Raw genomic sequence first — 20603 nt, 5'->3', positions numbered from 1 at the left:
AAAATTGCAACATTGTTCTTCATGATATTATAACTCTAAAAAAAATCATCATCTTTATGCTACTAAAATGATGTTATTTTTCCTCCTAATATTACGAGTTTATTCTCGTAAAATTACAACTTTTTCTTATTAGATTCCGAGTTTTTTTTTCCTCGTAATATCTATCCATCCATTTTCTATACCGCTTCTTCCTCATTAGGGTCGCGGGGGCATGCTGGAGCCTATCCCAGCTGACTTCGGGTGACAGGCGGGGTACACCCTGGACTGGTCGCCAGCCAATGGCAGGGCACATACACACTCATACCTATGGACAATTTAGAGTCTCCAATTAACCTAATGTGCATGTTTTTGGAATGTGGGAGGAAGCCGGAGTACCCGGAGAAAACCCACACACACACGGGGAGAACATGCAAACTCCACACAGAAATGCCCAAGGGAGAATCGAACCCAGGTCTTCCCAATCTCCAGACTGTTACTGTGTTGGCCAACGTGCTAACCACTAGACCACCGTGCGGCCCTCCTCGTAATATTTTGACTTTATTCCCGCAAAATTACTATGTTTTTTCCATTTCTTCTTGGTTGTTCTTCTTGGAATGATGACTTTATTCCCACAATATTTATTCTCTTAAATTACAAGTTTTCCCCCAGCCTAATTGCAACCAGAATTGCAACTTTGATTTGTTTGATTTTGTTTTTATGACTTAAAAAAAAGGAACATCTTTTTTCTTTATTTCATCTTCATGCCACTAACATTGCTATTTTTCCTCATACTATTCTATTATTCTTGTAAAATTGTTTTGGATTTAGTTTTCTTGTTAAATTATATTTTTAGAATGTGCCACAGAACAATTAAAAAAAACAGCCACCGGCTGCAAATATCCCTCAGGCTGTGCTTTGGACACCCCTGCTTTAACTATAAAGTAGGGATGTTCGATATTGGCTTTTTTACCGATATCGGGTACGCTGATATTGATGAGACAAGATGTGATGAATGCATCAGCTACACGAACTGTACAACTGATGACTGTAACAGCTGCCACCCCTCCCCACTACACTTGCCTTATGTCCATGAGGTCATTGCTCAGCTGTTGCGGGGTCTCGGCGGTACCACGAGGCCGCCTGTCGCCCCCCGGTCTGGTCGTGCGTGTGTCGCACAGAGGCTCTTGTCAGCAGGAAAAGGACGACTGTGCAAGTTGTCTTCCTCGCAAACACTGCACTGATTGTTGTTCCGTCAACACTGCAGTCGTGTCAAGCCTGCCGTTATTGATGAGTGGGCAAATCAGATTGACGGCGCAAAGTAATTGGATCACAAGTTTGGACTATCTGATGGACTGGGGTCAAGGGTCGTAGAGGTTGACCTGCTAATCAATGATGGCTTTGTTGTTTGCGCTGGTTTAGACATGTGTTCATTTTTCTCTTCATTTCCAAGTCACGATTTCATCATTGACTTTAACTCATTCAATACCAAAGATGTATTTTTATAAACCCCAACGCCCACTCCCAAAGACGTCTTTTACGTTTTTTTTTAGCACGACAGGCAAAAAGAGGCGATGACGCAACCGCGCACTCGAAGAAGTCACTTTTCAAGCATTTTTAAGCCATAAAAGCGGCCATGGCAGAAGAGCTCGGCATGGATCTTTTGCATGTCAAAACACATGGGACAGCAAGGAGGACGTGGAAGAGCATGGCGGCGTGCAGTGTGCAGAAGGTTATGCTTTGTAGGGAAATTTTAACGCGTGCGCACACACACGGTTTAGTTCCAAATGTGAAAATTGTAAAAAGTTGATGGTGTTGTATTTGCAAATTGTTATTTTGATGTAAAACAACCCTTTTTGTGTTGTTTATGTTGCGGTTGTTGAGCTGTCACAAAAGCAAAAAAATATTTGCGTCAAAGTGAAATTTATGCTTGAAAGATATCTTTTCATAAAAAACTGCTTTTTTTTTTTAAGGTTTAAAAAATTTTTTTTTTAAGTCAGGAACTGATGTTTTCCTGAAACGTACCTATGTTCTACTGCTGATTACTAAAGAACGGAAAAAGTTAGAAACAAACTTCTTGTTTCTGATGAAAGACGGGAGTCTAATGTTTGTGTTGGTAGGTTCCATGTTTATAAACCATACAACACAATATTCTGTGTGCCTTGAAAGATCAGTGAGAATGGTGTAAAATGGCCGCTACAGCTGGGATTGAATGAGTTAACGTCCACATTTATGCAGAAGTGACTTTCTAGTAACGTAATTACAGTATTATGTGAGCGGGGGAAAAAATCACTTGTTCCACTTTTGGGGAGAAGAGGCACTCAAAGGCTTGCTTTTTACGATGTCATAAAGGACAACCCCCCTCTTTCATGGACATGATGCCACCTCTGACTCTCCCCTAGTTAGATGAGCCTGGCCCGTGTAACCGCCCACCCACCACCTTGTGCAAAAGCAGGCTTTGCTACATATCTTAAAATTACGCCTGAAGCTCCAGCCGTGGGAATGAACAACAGGTAATTGTGAATGTAGCTAAATGTGTATGATGGCGGTTGTAGTTGTGTACACTGCATCATACCGGCAGCAATATGAAAATGTGAATCATAAATACTCTAGGTTGTTGCATTGCTTCGTATTGGTTGTCATGTGGTCTTGCTGGTGTAGCTAATATTGTGGAAAACATTAAACATGCACAGTAGCTTTTCTGTGTTTGTATTAAATTTTTTTTTTTTTAAATCTGTTATTTCAGCGAGTTTAAACACCCCCACCCGCTGAATAACAGGTCTCTTATTCAGGAAGGGGTAGCGCCCAGCTCAGAGTCTCACGGGATTGGAGGAGGCAGCTGTCCAATAGTGGTGCAGAGCTGCGCTGAGCAGAGTTTATACCAATAGTGCCCCCCCCCCCTTATGAAGAGAAGATTGAGTGCTGGGAGTGCGAAGAAACAGCACAGTGTAATCTTTGTACAGTCCCCTCGCCTGCTGCCAAACGGGGGAAGCTAAACGTCGCGGCTGGGGTGCGAGGTGAGTGAACAACAAGGCAGCGGAGGGTTCTTCTGTTCCAGTCACAGAGAGGAAGAGAAGAGCCGGGCTGTTTATGTCCGGCCCGCGTTGAGTTCCACGCATACCAGGAACAACAAGACGCCGCTTTTAGCCCAGCCGGTGTGCGTGCCCGGGGGGGGGTCTTAATGGGACTTTTGGGAGTGAGTGCGTGGAGTTTGGACTTTGAGCAGGTCAACTCCAGTGGATCACGCATTTTTTTTAGTGATGATGTTGCGGGACTTCTCAAGTCTTTTGTAAACTGCAAGTCTCATCATCTGGCACAAAAACACGGCGTGCTGCATGAAACGTACTTGTAACGTGTCTCCGTGTGCTTTGCATAGTTTTGCACTGACTAGGCTGTTTGCAGCAGTGGTTGACTCGCACGTTCTTGTGTGTTGGTGCGAGACACGTTAGTACATGCACTGTCAAATTACGCGAGGATGTGTCAGAAGAAGAAGAAACAACTTTCCTCACAAAAAGTAGTGAGTCGTCTAATGATAGCCCTCAGTTACATTTGTTGTCGTGCAGTATTGACACACGAGCTGAAAGTGCAACTTGCTGTGTTGTGTTTTTGCAGAAAGAGGACAACAATGTCCAAGCGCCGATAACGACAAGGACTCTGTGGCGCCGTACTACGTCGAAACTCCGTACGGTTTCCAGCTAGACCTGGATTTCCTCAAATACGTCGATGACATAGAGAGGGGCAACACCATTAAGAAGCTGAGTATCCAGAGGAAGCCCAAAGGGGGCAAACCGGGGGCGGCAGCGCCACGGGTCAGCACCGGCGGGGTCGGCGTCCGGGCCGAATGGACATCCACCGACTCGCTCTCGTCCTCCAACAGCGACGACAAGCAGTCGCCGGTCTTCTTCAGCGCCAAGCCCCCCCAGGTAACCACTCCACTGACGCCCATCCTCCAGAGGGCGGCCCGTGAAGCGGCCCCGCAGCAGTCCTACTCCAGCGTGGTGGAACCCAGGCTGCTCCTGCCGCCGCTCTCGCCGAGGTTCACGCCGCGACACAACCCCCAAGTGGAAAAGACCCTCATGGAGACCCGACTTAGACTGGAACAGGAGCGCCTGTTCATGCAGCAGCACAGCGAGCCTCCGCTTCCCCGCCGTCGTCTCGCCAGCTTCGGGGGAACGGGCTCCAACAGCTCACTCTCCTCATACTCGGGGTCCGTGGCGCCAAGCCAGATCTCTCCCAGCACCCTTCAGCCTCTGCCCATCAACGGCCACCTCCACAATGGAGAGTACAACCCTTACTACCCGCCATCCATGGGTAGCTCCATCCGCCACAGTCCCATGAGCTCCGGCATGGCCACGCCCGTGACCAATGTTAGCCCGCTACACCTTCAGCAGATCCGGGAGCAGATGGTGGTTGCGCTCAAGAGACTGAAAGAGTTAGAGGAGCAGGTGAAGGCCATTCCCATTTTACAGGTCAAGATAGCAGTTCTTCAGGAGGAAAAAAGACAATTGGCCGCGCAGTCCAAAAACCAAGTTCCCGGTGGTTTCCGCAAGCGCTCTTATAGCGTGGGCAGTGCCGACCAAATGGAGAACCCGGGTCCCATCCAAAAAGAAACTGTCCTGCACATCATTGAGCCTGAAGCCCAGCAACAGGACGCTCAGCAGCTTGAAGAGTTTAGGCGTCTGGCTGCTGAGGTCCAAGCTCTGGAGAAGACCACGCTCGACAATATTGAACTAGAAAGTCAGACTCGGAATGAGAACCAGGCCCTCCAAAAGTCAGTTGGTGTCGTGACTGATGAAAACATGAATAACCTTGAAGTCCAGTTGCCAAAAGAACATTGCTATCGGGACGTAGGAGTTGCTACAGAACGCCTGGAAACTCGCTGTGCCTTAGTGGGCGTGAACGAGGCCATGCTGGGCATGTCCAGCGATGCCGAGAAGGAGATCGAGCTCCAGCAGCAGACCATCGACGCTCTGAAAGAGAAGATCTACCGCTTGGAGGTGCAGCTGAAAGAAACCACTCACCAGATGGAGATGACCAAGCTAAAACTTGAGCTCCAAGTGGCTGGCGGCTCAAACAAGAAAAAGGCAGACAAAGGCTTTATGGTGAGGCCTGAGATGTACAACGTATGCGTGGAGGCCAAAGTTTCGGTGCACAGCCAGGGGGTAGGTGACCAAGTTGTTGTCGCTGAATCTCCTCAGAGTGTCTCTGTAGGAGTGTCCTGTCACCCGAGCGTGCATAGCGTTGGCGTCGGCCCGGAGAACTCACCGGATCAGCCTTTGGCGGAGCACCCGCAGATAGGCGTGGACCTAAAGGTTTGTCAGGTGGGTGTCAACACGGTGGAGTCTGTAGACTGCACGGCCTTCTGCAAACCCATGACGGAGCTGGTCAAGGAGTCGCGATCGCTCGGTTGCGGAGATTGTTCTGTGGATGTCACGGTCAGTCCCATCAGGACGATGGTGTCGCAAGGAACCGAGCCGGATCACGTTGGCAAGGTAGACTCTTGTGTCATGGCTGCCCCTGAATCGGTAAATCAACGGACCAACACCGAGACTGAAGTTGTGAGCAAGTCCACTAACACAAAAACGCCAACGCTGACGGACTCTTGCACCGACACTGCTTTGTCGACCTGCGACAAGCACACCAACACCGCTGCCACCGAAACGAGGACGGTCGCTGCAGGCGAGGGACTCGTCAAGGACGTGCACTCGGCCGCCAAGATGCGTTCAGTCGCTGTGGGCACCGCCACAGATGCGGAATCGCTCCTCGGCCAGTCCGGCACTGTGAAAACCAAAGACTGTGGAGTGGGACCTGTTAGTGTTCACGAGAACTTCTTGATCGGCTTAAAGACACGCAACATAGCATGCGGGCCTTCCCAGCTCCCTGAACTCGTCGCAGGTGGCAAGGAGACTGTGGAAGCGCAAGCCGAGTTTCAGGGGGGTGCCAGGCTGGACCATTACATCGAGAGGGTGCAGAAGCTCTTACAAGAGCAACAAATGCTGCTGGCGGAGAACTACAGTGAGCTGGCCGAGGCCTTCGGACAGCCCCAATCCCAGTTTGGATGCATCAACAGCGAGCTGGTCAGCACGCTCTCGTCCATCAACTCGGCCATGAAGTGCGGGAGCGCCGAGGACCTCTTCAAGCTGCAGGCGGACGACGCAGTCTCAGGTGAGGGCTTATGTTGCACAATGACTTTTGATCCTCGTGCTGATTGACTCATCTTTGCGTATTAAGAGCACACGCAACAATGACGGATAAGCTAGCTGGACAACCTTGTATCAGACCATGACAACTGGGACGGGGCCTTTTGGACGTCAGCCAAACCATGAGCTCACTTCTTTTTGGGAGCCGGTCGCACCCACCACCCTGTCGTTGCCTTTTCGCGCGCCGCCCTCCCTCCGCTCATGCTGATTCATGGCCGCCTCCCTCGCCGTTGCGTAACTTGCTGTCACGCTGGCGGCCACATTCTTTTGTCTTGTGTGCTGTCTGGCCTCGGGTCACTCCTTCTGGAATGTTGGATGACCTTGCACCGCTGGTGACCACAGCTCAGGAGGAACAGAGAAGATTACATCTTTTTCAAAACAACTCTGTAACGCTTGTCATGCTTCCTCATGCTGCATTCAAAGACTGCAGGGAAGTCGGAAGTGGAGGTGTAGGTCTTGTTTGTGAATAGCCAACACTCCTAACATTGGTCTTGCTAGCTTTGGTATGTGCAGTATGTATTTGTTTGCAGATACTGTACTTCTTACAACTTCATGCTCTAAACCAGGGGTGTCCACACTTTTTCCAGCGAGGGTCACACAGTGAAAAATGAAAGGATGAACTTTGACACTTTGACATTCTGTGAAGCAACGCACGTAGGCATGCTAAGAACTTATATAGTACAAAAAAAAGAATCTAAGCTTTGTATTATAAATGAAAAAGCATGTTATTACTATCAACTTTGCTCGTTTTTCCCATTTTTGCTGCTCCCTCGCTCTATCACGGTTCACCTTTTGCGGAATTTATTGTTTTTTTACTTACAGCGTACAGTATGAACGCTGTTACAGGCCGAGCCTGGCCCTTTAAGAAGAATCCCATTGTGGGAAGTTGCGTGTCTGTCTCTTCCCTCTCTCGTCTGGCTGCGCCGCCCATTGTCTTCTGCATCCTGATTGGCTGTAGACTTTTGTCAATCAGTCTCTGTCGTGCCGCCCTGCCGTGTCTCCTTGTGTCATCGCTAGCTTGTAAATGAATCTTGGGTTGGTCTGCAGCAATATGTTTTAACAAGGATACATAAAGGCTCAGTACAGCAGCACGGCGCCAGGACACAAAGGCACGGGAGTGAAACACACGCGAGTGACTTCATTTCACGTGTTGATCATTCAAATTCAAACTCAGGTGGTTATTAAATGTTGGAGGCTATAGGAGACATCTGGCGGTTAGGGTGACTGGAGGCTGACGTGACTCTTTATTGGCATGCGCTTGTGTGTTAACTCCGCCCGCTTTCAGAAGGTGGCGTTCAGGTGGTCTCCTGCGGCCGGACGGAGAAGACGCACGCGGACAAACCTGCAAAGACGTGCTCGCAGCAGATGAGCGCGGCCGAGCAGAAGAGCCGCATGGACCTGCAGATGTCCACAGCGCTGCACGGTGAGACCGCCGCTAAACCACGTTCATGCACGTCACGTTCCTCCACAGGATGCAAAAACACCTCCGCACTGCAACCACTGCTAACATTACACTCATATTGGAACTGCTGACGGATAGCTGGCTTAAAATGACGCTACAAATAATACTGTTAGAAAATCATTAAAAAGTCAATTTAGCAAAATGGGTGACCTTTGAAGCCACAATGCGGGTGATGTCCCACAGTTCTTCATACGTTTCCACCACACGTACATGTAGATATACTATATAGTTTGGCTGTTTCAGTGGTGCCTTTTCTTGTCTTCTTTTTAGGTCAGCCATCGCTGAAGTCTATCATGAAGAAAAAAGATGGCCGCCCAGACTCCACCAACACCAAAAAGAACCTGCAGTTTGTCGGAGTGAACGGAGGGTGCGTAGGAGCTTTTTACAGCCTTGGTATTTAATGTCTTCAACTTTTTATTACCTCCGCAAAGCGCAAGCACAGCGCGCAGGTTATGTTTTTATCTGTTTGTTTGTGTTCAAAATAAAAAAAGGTTTGAATGGATTTGGATGAAATTGATAACATTTTGGAGGTGATCCAAAATTCAACATTTTCCCAAAATTCACACACTTTTGCGTAAAGCTGCTATTAGACCTACTACTACCTCCACATGTCTCAAGCCATTCAGATCGTTCCAAAGTCAAAATTCTCATCTTATTTGGGACATTTAGCATTCCAGGTACATTGCGCTATCGTGCTAGGTGTTAGCATGCTAATGTTAGCATTGCTAGCATACCAGTGCTAGCATATTTGCATTTTTAACTCTTTACGTGGGTAGACACATATATACAGTAAACACTAACATGCTGGGTGTTGGCATGCTAATGTTGGCATGTTAGCATTGCTAGCATGTTAACCTTAGCATAGTAGCATTTTTTGCCATTTTCATAGGTAGACACTTATATAAAGACTTATCACTATCATGTTAGATGTTAGCATGATAACATTAGCATAGTAGCTATTTAGCCAGTTTCATTACTAGACATATATAAACACACTTCAATATAGCAATATGAACATGTAGCAATATTATGCTACATGTTGGCATACTAACGTTGGCATTGTTTGCATGCTAACATTAGCATAGTGCTATTTTTAGCCATTTTCATAGCTAGACACTTATGTAAACACCAGTGTTATGCTAGGTGTTGTCATGCTAATGTGAAATGGAGAGCTAATATTTAGGGTGTAAATCACAATATGGGGGTGGGGGGAACTATTGACGCTTGGCAGAGGTCTGCACTCTCCGAGTGCTTTTCTATTTATGTGTATGTTGCTTTTGTTGCCCCCTTGTGGATCAGATACGAGACAACATCGAGCGACGATTCCAGCTCGGAGGACAGCAGCTCATCTGAGGACGAGGAGGAAGAAGACGGAAAACAAAAGGAGGGATGCCGGAACGAGGAGGAGGAGGAGGAGGAGGAGAAGGAGGAGGAGGAGGAGGAGGAGGAGGAGAAGAGCGTCAGGGATGAGTTCCAGCCGGAGGGGGCGGAGCATGTGGAAGTGAAGGCTGAAGAGGGAAGTTTAGAGACCAGAGGAAGGTGCTGAACGCGCACACACACACACACACACGCACGCACCCGCCTGATGACTGGAGATGGTCGTTGACGGGTGTGATGATCCTTCTGAAGGTACGAGCTCAGCGAGAAGATGTTGGCCGCATGCAACGTCCTCAAAGTTCACCTCAGCGACCCCAAGGAGGTCAGCGCTAAAGACCTGGTGAGAATGACCACAACCTGCAGAACTTACGTACTTTACTTACGTACTTACTACTTTACTGACGTACTTACTACTTGTACTTTACTTCCGTACTTGTGCTTTGCTGTCTGGACCACACATGAAGCCATAACGTTCAATTCCATATGTGCGAGTCAAAGATCCTCTATATGACAGCAGCGCTCTGCTGTCTGTGTGTGAACAGTCAAGGTCAATCTTCTCCTATGACAACAACACTCTGCTGTTTTTAGGAATTTGTTGCAGGAACGCGAGTCAAAGATCCTCCAAACAGGAGGGCTCTAACATTTTTGCAGCAGGTCCTTAAAAACAGCTGTCACAGATTTTCCGATATGACGGGAACGCTGCTGTTTTTTTGGGAAATTGTCGCAAAAAGGCGAGTCAAAGATTCTTAAATGACAAGAGCGCTCTGAATATTTTTTTGCAGTAGGTCGTTAAATATCTGCAGTCAAAGATCTCGTACGTGACAAGAACGCTGTGCTGTTTTTAGGGATCTGTTCCAATAACGCTAGTCAAAGATCCTCTGTATGACAGGTGCAGTCTGCTGTTTTTAAGGGCCTGCTGCAAAAATGCTTTTCAAAGATCCTATGACAACACTGCTGTTTTTAGGAATCTGTTTTAATAACGCTAGTCAAAGATCTTCTATATGACAGGAGCACTCTGCTGATTTTGAGGACCAACTGCAAAAATGCCATCTAAAGATTGTCTATTTGACAGGATTGTTCTGCTGTTTGTTTTTAAGGACACACTGCAAAAACTGAGATCAGAGATCTTTGACGCGACAAGAGGCTCTGTGGCGAGAACGCTCTGCTGTTTTTAAGAATGTGTTGCAATAACACCAGTCAAAGATCATCTATATGACAGGAGGGCTCTGCTGTTGTTCGGGACATACTGCACAAACTGGGATCAGAGATCCTTTACGTGACGAGAGTGAAGGATCAGTGGGTGTTTGTGTTTGTGTGTCGGGTCCCCAGAGGGCGTGTCTGAACACGGTGCAGCACGAGTGGTTCCGCGTGTCCAGCCAGAAGGCGGCGGCGGCGGCGGCGGTGGAGGACTACCTGGCGGGCTTCGGCGCCGTGTCGCCGGCCGTGCCACGCCACGTGGTCAACATGGCGGACGGCAACGGCAACACGGCGCTTCACTACAGCGTGTCCCACTCCAACTTCAGGGTCGTGAAGAAGCTGCTGGACGCAGGTGGGTGCAGGAAGACATGAGGTGGCCGCCATGCTGGCCTTCACGTCCACAAAGGGGCTTTTTAAGATGAGGGCGGGGGACACGGAGGACGTGATGGTCCCGAGGAGGCGTGCGGACGTCTGCTTTGACTGACAATCAATCAAGAACAGCCTTTCATGATGAGCGTGTGCGTGCGTGCGTGTGTGTCGTAGACGTGTGCAACGTCAACCAGCAGAACAAGGCGGGCTACACGCCCATCATGCTCGCCGCGCTGGCCGCCGTGGAGACGCCCACAGACATGCAGATCGTGGAGGAGCTTTTCAGCAAAGGAGACGTCAACGCCCGAGCCAGTCAGGTGGGTGCGCCATGTTTGGGGAGGGGAGGGGAGGGGCCTGGGCTGAAGGCGCAGGGGCCACTGACTGACCACGTGGCTGCTGATTTATTAGTGACAACTGTGTTGTGGTCTGGCGCCCTCTAGTGGTCAACAAAGGAAGATTTAAACAAAAATAGAAAACAATAATAGACCAAGGGAAAGACAAAAAAAGGTGGACCCTCATAAGATGTCCTTTTAAAGTTCACTCACACACTTCACCCTTATGACAAAAAATGTAAAAAATTCAATTAAATTAAAAAAACACCTAAAAAATGAATATATTATTTTGACTTTACACAAGTTGTTTTTTGTCACTGATTGGCAGCAAGGTTGATATTCCGTGCATCCTTTTTATGCAGTCACGTTAAAAAAAGAAAGCACTCAGGACAAAAATTTCAGCTTCCCAAAAACGGCTGTAAAACACTGTAAACACGTCAGGGTTATGCAGTCAGATAAAACAAAAAAAACAAAAAACTCAAGCTCATCAGGACAAAAAATGTCTGCTTCCAAAAAAATGGCTGTTTTTATTACTAGAAATATTGTTTCCCACCATTGTTAAAAAAAAATTTTTTTTAAAGGGTTAATGATGTATTTTTTATGCAGTTATGGTAAAAAAAAAAAAAAGTCTGCTTACCAAAAATGTCTGTTTTTATAAATGTGAATATTTTTCTCCCACTGTAAAAAAAAAAAGACAAGTTAGGGTTAATGACGTATTTTTTATGCAGCCAGGTAAAAAAACAAACAAACAAAACACTCAAGCTCATCAGGACAAAAAATGTCTGCTTCCCAAAAAGGCTGTTTTTATAAGTAGAAATATTTTTCCCCACTGTAAACAAGTCAAGTCAGGGTTGATGACATATTTTTATGCAGTCTGGTAATTAATAAATTAAATTAAAAAAAAAACATTCAAGGTCCTCAGGACAAAAAATGTCTTCTTCCCAAAAACGTGTGTTTTTCTCAATCCATATTTTTCCAAGCGCCAACAAGTCAAGTCAAGGTTTAAGAACGTTTACTAAGAATTTTTCTCCGTCCTTCAGGCGGGTCAGACGGGTCTGATGCTGGCGGTGAGCCACGGCAGGATGGACATGGTTCGCGCGCTGCTGGCTCACGGCGCCGACGTCAACGTGCAGGACGACGAGGGCTCCACGGCGCTCATGTGCGCCAGCGAGCACGGTCACGTGGAGATCGTCAAGCTGCTGCTGGCGCAACCCGACTGCGACGCCACGCTCAGCGACAGCGTGAGTCCGCCGCGCCGCGCTGCGTCCTCACGTCTGCGCACGCGCCGCACCGTGTTGAATCGTTTTTGATGCTATGCTTGAACACAACTTTATTTGATGCAACAAAAATAACAATTACGTTACATTAGAATAAACATGATGCTGTTTGCTTCTAAAGCAGAAAAAAAATGTATCCTTCCTTTTATTTATATATATATATATATATATATATAATGAATTTTTAAAAATTACTTAAAAAATAGTTTACTTTTTTGAAGCATAAAAGTGATCATTTTTAATCTGATCAATCATATTATTTTTATTTAATATTTTAATTTTAATAAAAAAATGTATAAAAAAAATCTTAAAATAATTTAAATGTTTTTGTGTGCACTTTTTTTTAAGCCTAAAAAATGTATCCTTCCTTAATCTGATCATTTTTTATTTAATAATTGATTTTTAAATTACAATTAAATTAAAAAAAATACATTTTACAAATAAAATAATTAAAAAATGTGTGTACTTTTTTGAAGCATAAAAATGTATCCTTCTAATCTGATCAATAATACTTGTATTTTTTATTTAATATTTGAATTGAATTTTTTAATAAAAAATAAAAACCATTTTTAAAATAATAAAATTGTTTACTTTTTTAAGCATAAAGTATCCTTTTTAATCTCAGCAGTAATACTTTTTTATTTTATTTAATATTTGTATTTAATACATTTTTTTAATTTAAAAAAAGTTGTACAAGTATAATAAAATAATAAAAAGATGAGTTGTTATACAATCCAAGCATGAGCAAAAACATCGATATGACCATCTTCAATATACACTCATTTCTACAAATATTTGTTTTTACCATTTTGAGTAAAAAAAACAATTTAATTGAGCAAATCTGTCAAATAAATAAAATGGAGCGTAAAACCGAATAATTTGGACTCGACAAAGCAAGCGAAGCTACACAGTCAATCATTTTCTGTGAAATGTATAAGAAGCATAAGAAATGTAATAAAGTTGAGCAAAAGAAACATCTTCTATTGAGTTGCCAATGTTAAATGGATCATTTCACACCTAAAAACTCCAAACTACTACAACTACCAAAATGTACCAAAATGTGTATGGAAAATCATTTTAGCAAATGTATAATAGAGCAAACATGTGATTGTCATCCGTCTTGATTGTTTTCCTGCTCCAGGACGAGAGCAACGCTCTGTCCATCGCTCTGGAGGCGGGACATAAGGACATCGCCGTCTTACTTTACGCACACGTCAACTTCGCCAAAGCTCAGTCACCAGTGAGTCCTGGCGTCTTTCTTCTTTTTTCTATTTGCTTTCCTGGGCTGCTGTTGAAAATGTGTGTGTGTGTGTGTGTGTGTGTGTGTGTGTGTGTCCGTGCCCTTTTAGGGAACGCCTCGACTAGCCCGAAAGATGTCGCCCAGCCCCACTCGCAGGGGTGCGTTTGATTAGCGCACCCGCGATAGCCTTATGACAGACGCCTTAATGTGAATGTGACCAGCTAGTGAACTCCTGACTCCTTTTTCATTTTGTATTTTTCTTAATTGTCTGTTTTTACAGTCCAACAGTCCCCACATGATAGTTTCTATTTTCCCCACTCCCCCACCTCGGGTGGTAAAACTGGTGTACATACTTCTGATGTCAACATCAGGCGATGAGCTCCACTTTTCTACAAATCCTTTCTATCTATTTAAAAGTACAGTATTTTGAATATTTCCTATCGTAATTATTATGAATATTGTAATAACAGATCCATGAAGTTCGATATTTATCCAGGCATAGTTTTTAAAGCAGATACTGTATATGTATTTCACTGTACATACGGCGTTATCATAGTCCAGCTCAACGCCACTTTTTCTTTCTTTCTTTTCCACTTGGTCCTTTTAAATTGACCTTAACGTCGCTTTGTAACAATAAACATCTATTCAAAGTTTTGTTTTTTACTTCTTTTTTGCACAAAAGTTGCTAATATTTATAACAGGAAAGAAGCCAGTATGACGGAAATTCATACGTTTTACTGCGTTTTTAAAGAAAGCATATTCTTTTTGAGGGCAAAAAATATATATTTCTTTGAAATAAAACTGTACAATTAGATTAGAATAAAATAGAAATCATAAAATAGCTAATAAATGTATCAAAAACAATGGATACAAAATTGCTGTTATTCCCAGCATTATAAAAATGTATATTAAAATGTAAAATATTGATAAGAAAAAGTTTTTTTAATTAATTATTCACAAACAATTTATTAACATTTTCAAAATTTGTTTTAAATCAACACAAAGTAATTTAAAAATTTACAATAAAACTGAGCTTTAAAAAAAACCTTTACACAAAATGACTGACATTACATTCACACCAATTCCCAGCATTGAAACATATTTCTTGTAAAATAACAATAAAAGAAATATTTATATATATTTAAAAAATAGATAATAACATTTCGCAAGAAATTGATACATTTTTCTCCGGTTTAGAGCAAAAGCATGTTTACACAACAGTGTTTGCATTACATTTGGACAAACATGCAGTCGTATTGATGGTGCATAAAGTATTTTATGCCCTGCTTCGATCTTTCCTGGCTACATGCGCGGTCACGTGGGCAAACACCCATCATGACGTTTTCCTGGCCATGAATGTGTGCTACGTAAGGCAGCGTAGCAAAGCCATCTCCTACTACTGAGCGCATAAGCACCCCCTAGTGGCTGAGAGCAACAATGACATCTGATTGGACACCAAAGGCCGTTCTAGGAGTCATCGGTGCTTTTTTGCTGTGGTGGGCGCATGTTTGGGTTTCAGAGCGGGTGGGGGCACCAAGCCCAAGTCGCCTGGGCCGTGTCGGGCCAGCTGGACGTGGAAATTGAAGCTTCCTGTCCTGTTTGGGACACAAGAAACAAACAAAGAACCAGATGTGAGGACAAATGGTTCCCGGTGGTCCAACCTGGCGTCCGCGGGGTCAAAGGTGAGGTCGCTGTCATGGCTCGTCGAGGGGGCGGGGCCTTCCAGGATGACCAGAAGCTTCTGCGCCAGCTCCTTCCACCGGACCGTCTCCGGGTTCTGATCCGCCTCCTGCACAAGGTTGCCAACAGTGAACGAGACATCAGAGCGACCTGACGACAGGACGTGTCTTCACCACCGTGATGGCCTGTCTGACGGCGGCGACGGCTTCCTGCATGATGCGCCGCATCCCGGACCTCCTCTTCCTCTCCTGCTGTAGCTCCGCCTCCAGACGACCCGCTGCGCCGCCGCTTTTGCTCGACTGCTTGGACGCGGCGGCGGCATCGTGGCACTTCCTGGAGAGAAGAAAAAATGAAGTGATGTCTTTTTTTAATTACCAAATGCTTCTATTCAATTAGCCACCGGGTCCCCGAAATTGGACGAGTGTGTGGGCACTGTGGTCTCTAAATAGCAACATTAACACTACAACATTGGTTCTGTTACTGCTGTGTTGTGCAATACACTTATTCGGCTTTCTCATGCACTCCACATCATGACAAAAAATGAAATCCTTGTACAAAACGAGTCACGGCTTTTTTTTTTTTTTTTTTTTTTTTTTTTTTTTACATTTAACCTGAGCGCCTCCAGCTGGACTCGGACTTCTTCGTGTTTGCTCCCGAGTCGCTCCGAGTCGCCGTGGCTCTCCTTCAGCTGCGTCTGCAGCTGCTGGCACTTGGTAGTCAGCTGCTGCACCACCTGGGGGACGGAGGACGCCAATACGAGACATGGGACGCTTTTTATGGAAAACAAACCCAATTGATTTTTCATTTTGAAAAGAGTTGAACATCTGAGCGATGAAAAGCTGCTATCTCCATTTCATGACATCAATAATTCTACTTTCTTCTTGGAAAAACCTGCAATGAAGGCAGAAGATGTGACGAGCACGTCCTGGATCGCCACGGTTACGTTGGTCTTTTGTTGAGGTGCCTTCATGTTTTCCCACATAAAATATTCAAAACTGTTCTACAAAAAAAAATGTGATGAATTTTCTTGATGTGATGTTGAGTCCTTATTATTATACTTGTACTTATTATTTTTACTCAACTATCTTATTTGAGATCAATTGTAATTATATTACTACTATTACTACTATATTACTACATTATGTCTGATTATTTTTCTTTTTTAACAGAAAAAGATGTTTTGATTTCATCCAACAAATGGCTGATTTTAGATTGACAGATTTGACTACTTTTATCAGAAATTCTCACATTCTGCAATTTCTCCCCACCAAGAATGATTTTCAGATAAAAGAAAGGAAAAATAATCGTGATGATGATTTTATAAGTACGTAACTTTGCAGACCAAGAAAAGAATCAAATGATGTGTTTTTGCGTCTAACATAAAAACAAAAAATCACATTTTGGAGTTTCTAAATAAAATTCCAATATTCAGTCCACAAACTAAAATCAAAGGGTTTTTTTGGCCAAAATGTTTGTATAGAATAAAAAAGATGAGATTTTGCAGTTTCTCCATCCCCACCAAAAATGTTTTTCCGATAAAAGAAAGTAAAAAATAATTGATTATTTTTTATAAGTAGTCAACTTTTCACATCAAGAAAAACCTAATTCTTTTGGGGGGGGGGGGGTCTAACATAAAAATCTGTAAATGTTTCTCAATAAAATGCAAATAATATTAAAACACGTGTTTTTTGGGACAGACAGGCCATTTAGTTGAACGGAAGATGAAACCTTCTTGCGGACGCAGCTCTGACGGGACATTTCGGCGAGCGTCTGCTCCAGCACGTCCACGTCCGCCGCGAGACGGCTCTTCTGCTCCCGCAGGGCGGCGTTCTCCCGGGCCAGGTCGTGGGCCTTCTCGGAGAGCACGCCGTACCGCGCCTTGACCTCCTCGTTCTCCCGCGCGGCCCTCCTGGCCGTCTCGGGCAGCCTGCGCTCCACCAGGCGCTCCACGTCGGCCGCCGCTCGGGCCTCCATCTGATTGGCCAGCCTGTCGGGCGGGAGGGGAGAGGTGAACTGTGGCGGCCATCTTGGAGCAGGCAGGAACACCACGGTGGCCTACAGGACGTGACGTTTGTTGGCGTTTCACCTGCTCTTCTCCAGCAGAGACTTCATCTCCACGGCGTGCATGGCGGCGGCGTGCTCCTCCTCCTCGCGGGCCAGCTGCTTCTCCAGGAGCTCCATCTCGGACCACATCTGCTCCTTCTGCTTCTCAAACTCCTCCACGGCAGCCAGCCTCGCCACTAGGGGGCGCACACAGACACGCAACTCTTCATTGAAGCGGGGCGAGGCATCAAGTACCCTTCAAACTGTTGCAGCACAATACTCCTGTCAAATAAAGGATCTTTGACCAGGGTTTTTTAAAAGCACTCCGCACTCACATCGAGGGTCTTTGACTAGCATTTTTATGGTACGTTCCTAAAAACAGCAGCACTCCTGTCACACAGGATTTTTGAGTAGAATTGTTTGCAATAGATTCCCAAAAACGGTGCGCACCTGTTATGTAGAGATCTTTGACTTGTGTTCTCGCACTAACTGTTCAAAAAACGGCAGACAGCTCCTATCGTAGAGGATCTTGGACTAGCGTTTTGGGAGTAGGTTCTCAAAAACAGCAGATGGCACCTGACGACTATTTTTGCATAGCGCTTTGGGAGCTGGTCCTTAAAAACAGCAGAACACTCCTGTCACATTGAGGATCTTTGACTAGCATTTTTGCTGTACGTTCCTAAAAACAGCAGTGCTTCTGTCACATAGTGGATCTTGTAGTTTTTTTTCCCCATCGATTACTAAAAATGACAGGGCTCTAATGTCAGAAATTTCTGACTTGCTTTTTTACACTAGGTCCTCAAAAACAGTAGATGGCTCCTGTCATTTAGAGGATCTTTGACTACCGTTTAGGGAGCTGGTCCGTAAAAACGGCAGAACCCTCCTGTCACATCAAGGGTCTTTCACTAGCTTTTTTGCTCTACATTCCTAAAAACAGCGGTGTTTTTGTCACAGTGGATCTTCTATTTTTTTGTGGTTGATTCCTAAAAACAACAGATTGCTCATGTCGTATAGAGGTTTTTGCACTAGGTCCTCAAAAACAGCGGATGGCTACTGTCATTGAGAGGATCTTTGGCTAGCGTTTTCAGAGTAGGTTCTCAAAAACAGCCGATGGCTCCTGTCATTGAGAGGATCTTTGGCTAGCGTTTTCTATGGTACATTCCTAAAAACACTCATGTCAGACATTTTTTACCTGTGGTGTTTCACTCGGTCCTCAACAACAGCAGATGGCACCTGACATATAGAGGGTCTTTGACTAGCGTTTTGGGAGCAGGTCCTTAAAAACAGCATAGCACTCCTGTCACATGAGCATATTTGCAGTAGCGTCCTAAAAACAGCAGCGCTCCAGTGATATAGACGATCTTTGACTCGGGTTGTCGCGGTGGCTTTTTACAATCTGCAGAGCATGCGCACATGGAGGATCTTTGATTAGCATTTTTGTGGTGCATTCCTAAAAATAGCAGAGCACTCCTGTGATCAAGAATCAATGACTTGTGTTTTTGTGGTAGATTTCTAAAAACAGCTGTGCTGCTGTCATTTAGAGGATCTTTGACTAAAGCGTTGGAGCAGCAGGTCCTCAAAAACGGCAGAGCACTCCTGTCTTCCCTCACTGGGGGGGGTTTGTCAGCTTTTGCTCAAGAAGGCCCTGAGAAGAGAACCTTGCGGCTACCTAGCTTCACGTTGTCTTCCTCCAGCTCGTCGATGCGCTCCCCAACTTCCCGTCGCTCCCGATCCAGCTGCAGTCTCAGAGCGTCTTTGTCCTTGTCGGCTTCCCGCCGCCAAGCCTGCAGGCGCTCGGACATTTCATCCAGCTCGTCCTCTTTCTCCAGCAGGGAGCGCTTCAGGTAGTCCACAATGTCCTTCTTCTCCTTCTCCAGGGCGCTGCACTGACAGCTCAAGGCCTCCTTCTCATTGGACAGCCCCTCACATTTCAGCTTATATCTTAAAAAAAAGTAGGTGGTGGTGTTGAAATAGCATGAATAAAACAGATTGATTGTTGGTTAGGAAGACAATGACATTAAACAGGAAGAGTTGTATTTCATTCCATCTAAATGTTTATGTAATGACGTAAAATGACGACAAATCTTATAATATTCTTGCTAGCCAGCTAGCACTCACCTTTCCAGCTGCTCGTTTAAAAAGCCGATTTGAATGAGATATAAATCTTTCTCTTTGCCGTTTTCTTCCGCCGGAGCCGACTGGCTTTGCGTTGTCTTTGTTTTCTTTTTGTCTTCGTCTTTTCTGTCACCGTTTTTCTTCTCCTTCTTTTTAGGCATCGCGTAAAATGAAAGTTTGGCTAAACTTTACTTTGGGCTAGCTGTGCTACTTTGGTTGCTAGGCAATGATGCATTCAGGGACGCTGGCGAAAGTAGCGTTTTATCACATTCCAGTGAACAACATCAGTGAGGAAGTTGGAACTTCATTTTATACAATTATTCACAATAATACTCCACAAAAATGACGGTGATATGATGCTGTGTGTTTGTAACCATTATGAAGGCAAATCTGCCAAATTAACAAATCAACTAACTTGGAAATACGCAGAATGATGTGTTTGAAATAATGCCTAATAATTGCGACCACGGTGTACTTCTTGAGCCCCTTGTTGCATTCAATAGCTGTCACCTAGAAAGAAGAACAACAAACGGTGAAACTGAAATTATGGATTGAAATCGCAGAAAAGAAGCCACCATTAAATAATTGGCTGATGATGTGCTTTGACCACAAGAGGGCGCAATGACCACAATGACAAGCATTCTGTTCCATACATATCTCCCTGACACTCCGGGCATTATCAATAAGCTCACAAGGGTACAATTTTGCGATAGATAATTTATAATAAGTGTCATATTGTGCAGGTGTCCCTACATGTTGTGACAGAGGTACGAACTAAAAAGTAACAAGATTTCAAATGTGCGTTGCTTGTCAAAAGGGGTGTACTGCAAAAAAAGGAAATATGTAGTATTCCCGCCATTCCTTATTGTTCACAGGTGACTTTTTAAGAAAGTTTGTGGTAAGATTTTCTGTTCTGTAAAGGATTAAAAAATGAAATAGAGCAAAGTACGACACTTACATACTTATAAAACATACTTTAGTACAAGTTCAAAAACTACTCAGAAGCGTATGTTATTTTAAAAGAATGCGGCTTTCAGAAAGAACGTACATTCAATGTAACAGCAAGCTATTTGCGTTCTAGTAGTGTTAGATAGAAAATATCTGAATAACGAAAAAACACGCTTCTTAAATCACCATTTTAGGTGTGTGTATAATTTAGTAAATTGCTAATTGCTTATCCAATTTATTCTGGTCACTAAAGGTTTTGGCAATTTTCCGGAAAAACACAACGCTCCTGAAGGCAACACTCGGGCTCAGTTTGAAAACAAACTTTAAGGGGGCAGGGTCAAGCTTGTCATGTGACGTTTTTGCAGCCTATTAGCCGTGTCGGTGATA

At 44.6% G+C, this 20603-nt stretch overlaps 3 protein-coding genes across 14 annotated transcripts in view; 1 reads left to right on the top strand and 2 right to left on the bottom strand.

Annotated features, from left to right (window-relative positions):
- Positions 1-14080, top strand: part of kank1a (KN motif and ankyrin repeat domains 1a) — a 42388-nt gene extending 28308 nt beyond the window's left edge. For 6 of the 10 annotated variants that reach the window (XM_054773856.1, XM_054773861.1, XM_054773857.1 and 3 more), the window contains 10 exons: positions 3589-6141; positions 7462-7599; positions 7909-8005; positions 8938-9177; positions 9268-9355; positions 10345-10564; positions 10756-10898; positions 11954-12154; positions 13332-13430; positions 13540-14080. In XM_054773856.1, the coding sequence (XP_054629831.1) occupies positions 3589-6141; positions 7462-7599; positions 7909-8005; positions 8938-9177; positions 9268-9355; positions 10345-10564; positions 10756-10898; positions 11954-12154; positions 13332-13430; positions 13540-13602 (3842 nt within the window). In that variant the 3' untranslated portion in view covers positions 13603-14080. The other 4 variants (XM_054773863.1, XM_054773862.1, XM_054773865.1 and 1 more) reach the window with 4 other exon arrangements.
- The window catches only part of fbp2 (fructose-1,6-bisphosphatase 2), a 95115-nt gene that overhangs the window by 49206 nt on the left and 25306 nt on the right, over positions 1-20603 (bottom strand). The gene's annotated exons all lie outside the window — the stretch shown is intronic.
- On the bottom strand, positions 14494-19483 carry cfap157 (cilia and flagella associated protein 157). 3 transcript variants are annotated; one of them, XM_054773871.1, is made up of 7 exons: positions 19272-19483; positions 18823-19094; positions 17197-17350; positions 16839-17097; positions 15287-15443; positions 15092-15219; positions 14914-15025 (listed from the first exon to the last, which is right to left on the bottom strand). In XM_054773871.1, exons 1-6 carry the CDS (start codon positions 19427-19429, stop codon positions 15125-15127), a joined length of 1095 nt encoding a protein of 364 aa, XP_054629846.1. In that variant the 5' UTR covers positions 19430-19483; the 3' UTR covers positions 14914-15025; positions 15092-15124. The 3 variants fall into 3 exon arrangements, with proteins under 3 accessions (XP_054629844.1, XP_054629843.1, XP_054629846.1); XM_054773869.1 differs by having other exon boundaries at positions 14494-15025; positions 15092-15443; XM_054773868.1 differs by having other exon boundaries at positions 14494-15443.

This window comes from Dunckerocampus dactyliophorus, chromosome 4, assembly GCF_027744805.1.
Source record: "Dunckerocampus dactyliophorus isolate RoL2022-P2 chromosome 4, RoL_Ddac_1.1, whole genome shotgun sequence".
NCBI lineage: Eukaryota > Metazoa > Chordata > Actinopteri > Syngnathiformes > Syngnathidae > Dunckerocampus > Dunckerocampus dactyliophorus.
Note: the sequence above shows the minus strand (reverse complement) of the source record. Positions and strands in the feature narration are given on the sequence as shown.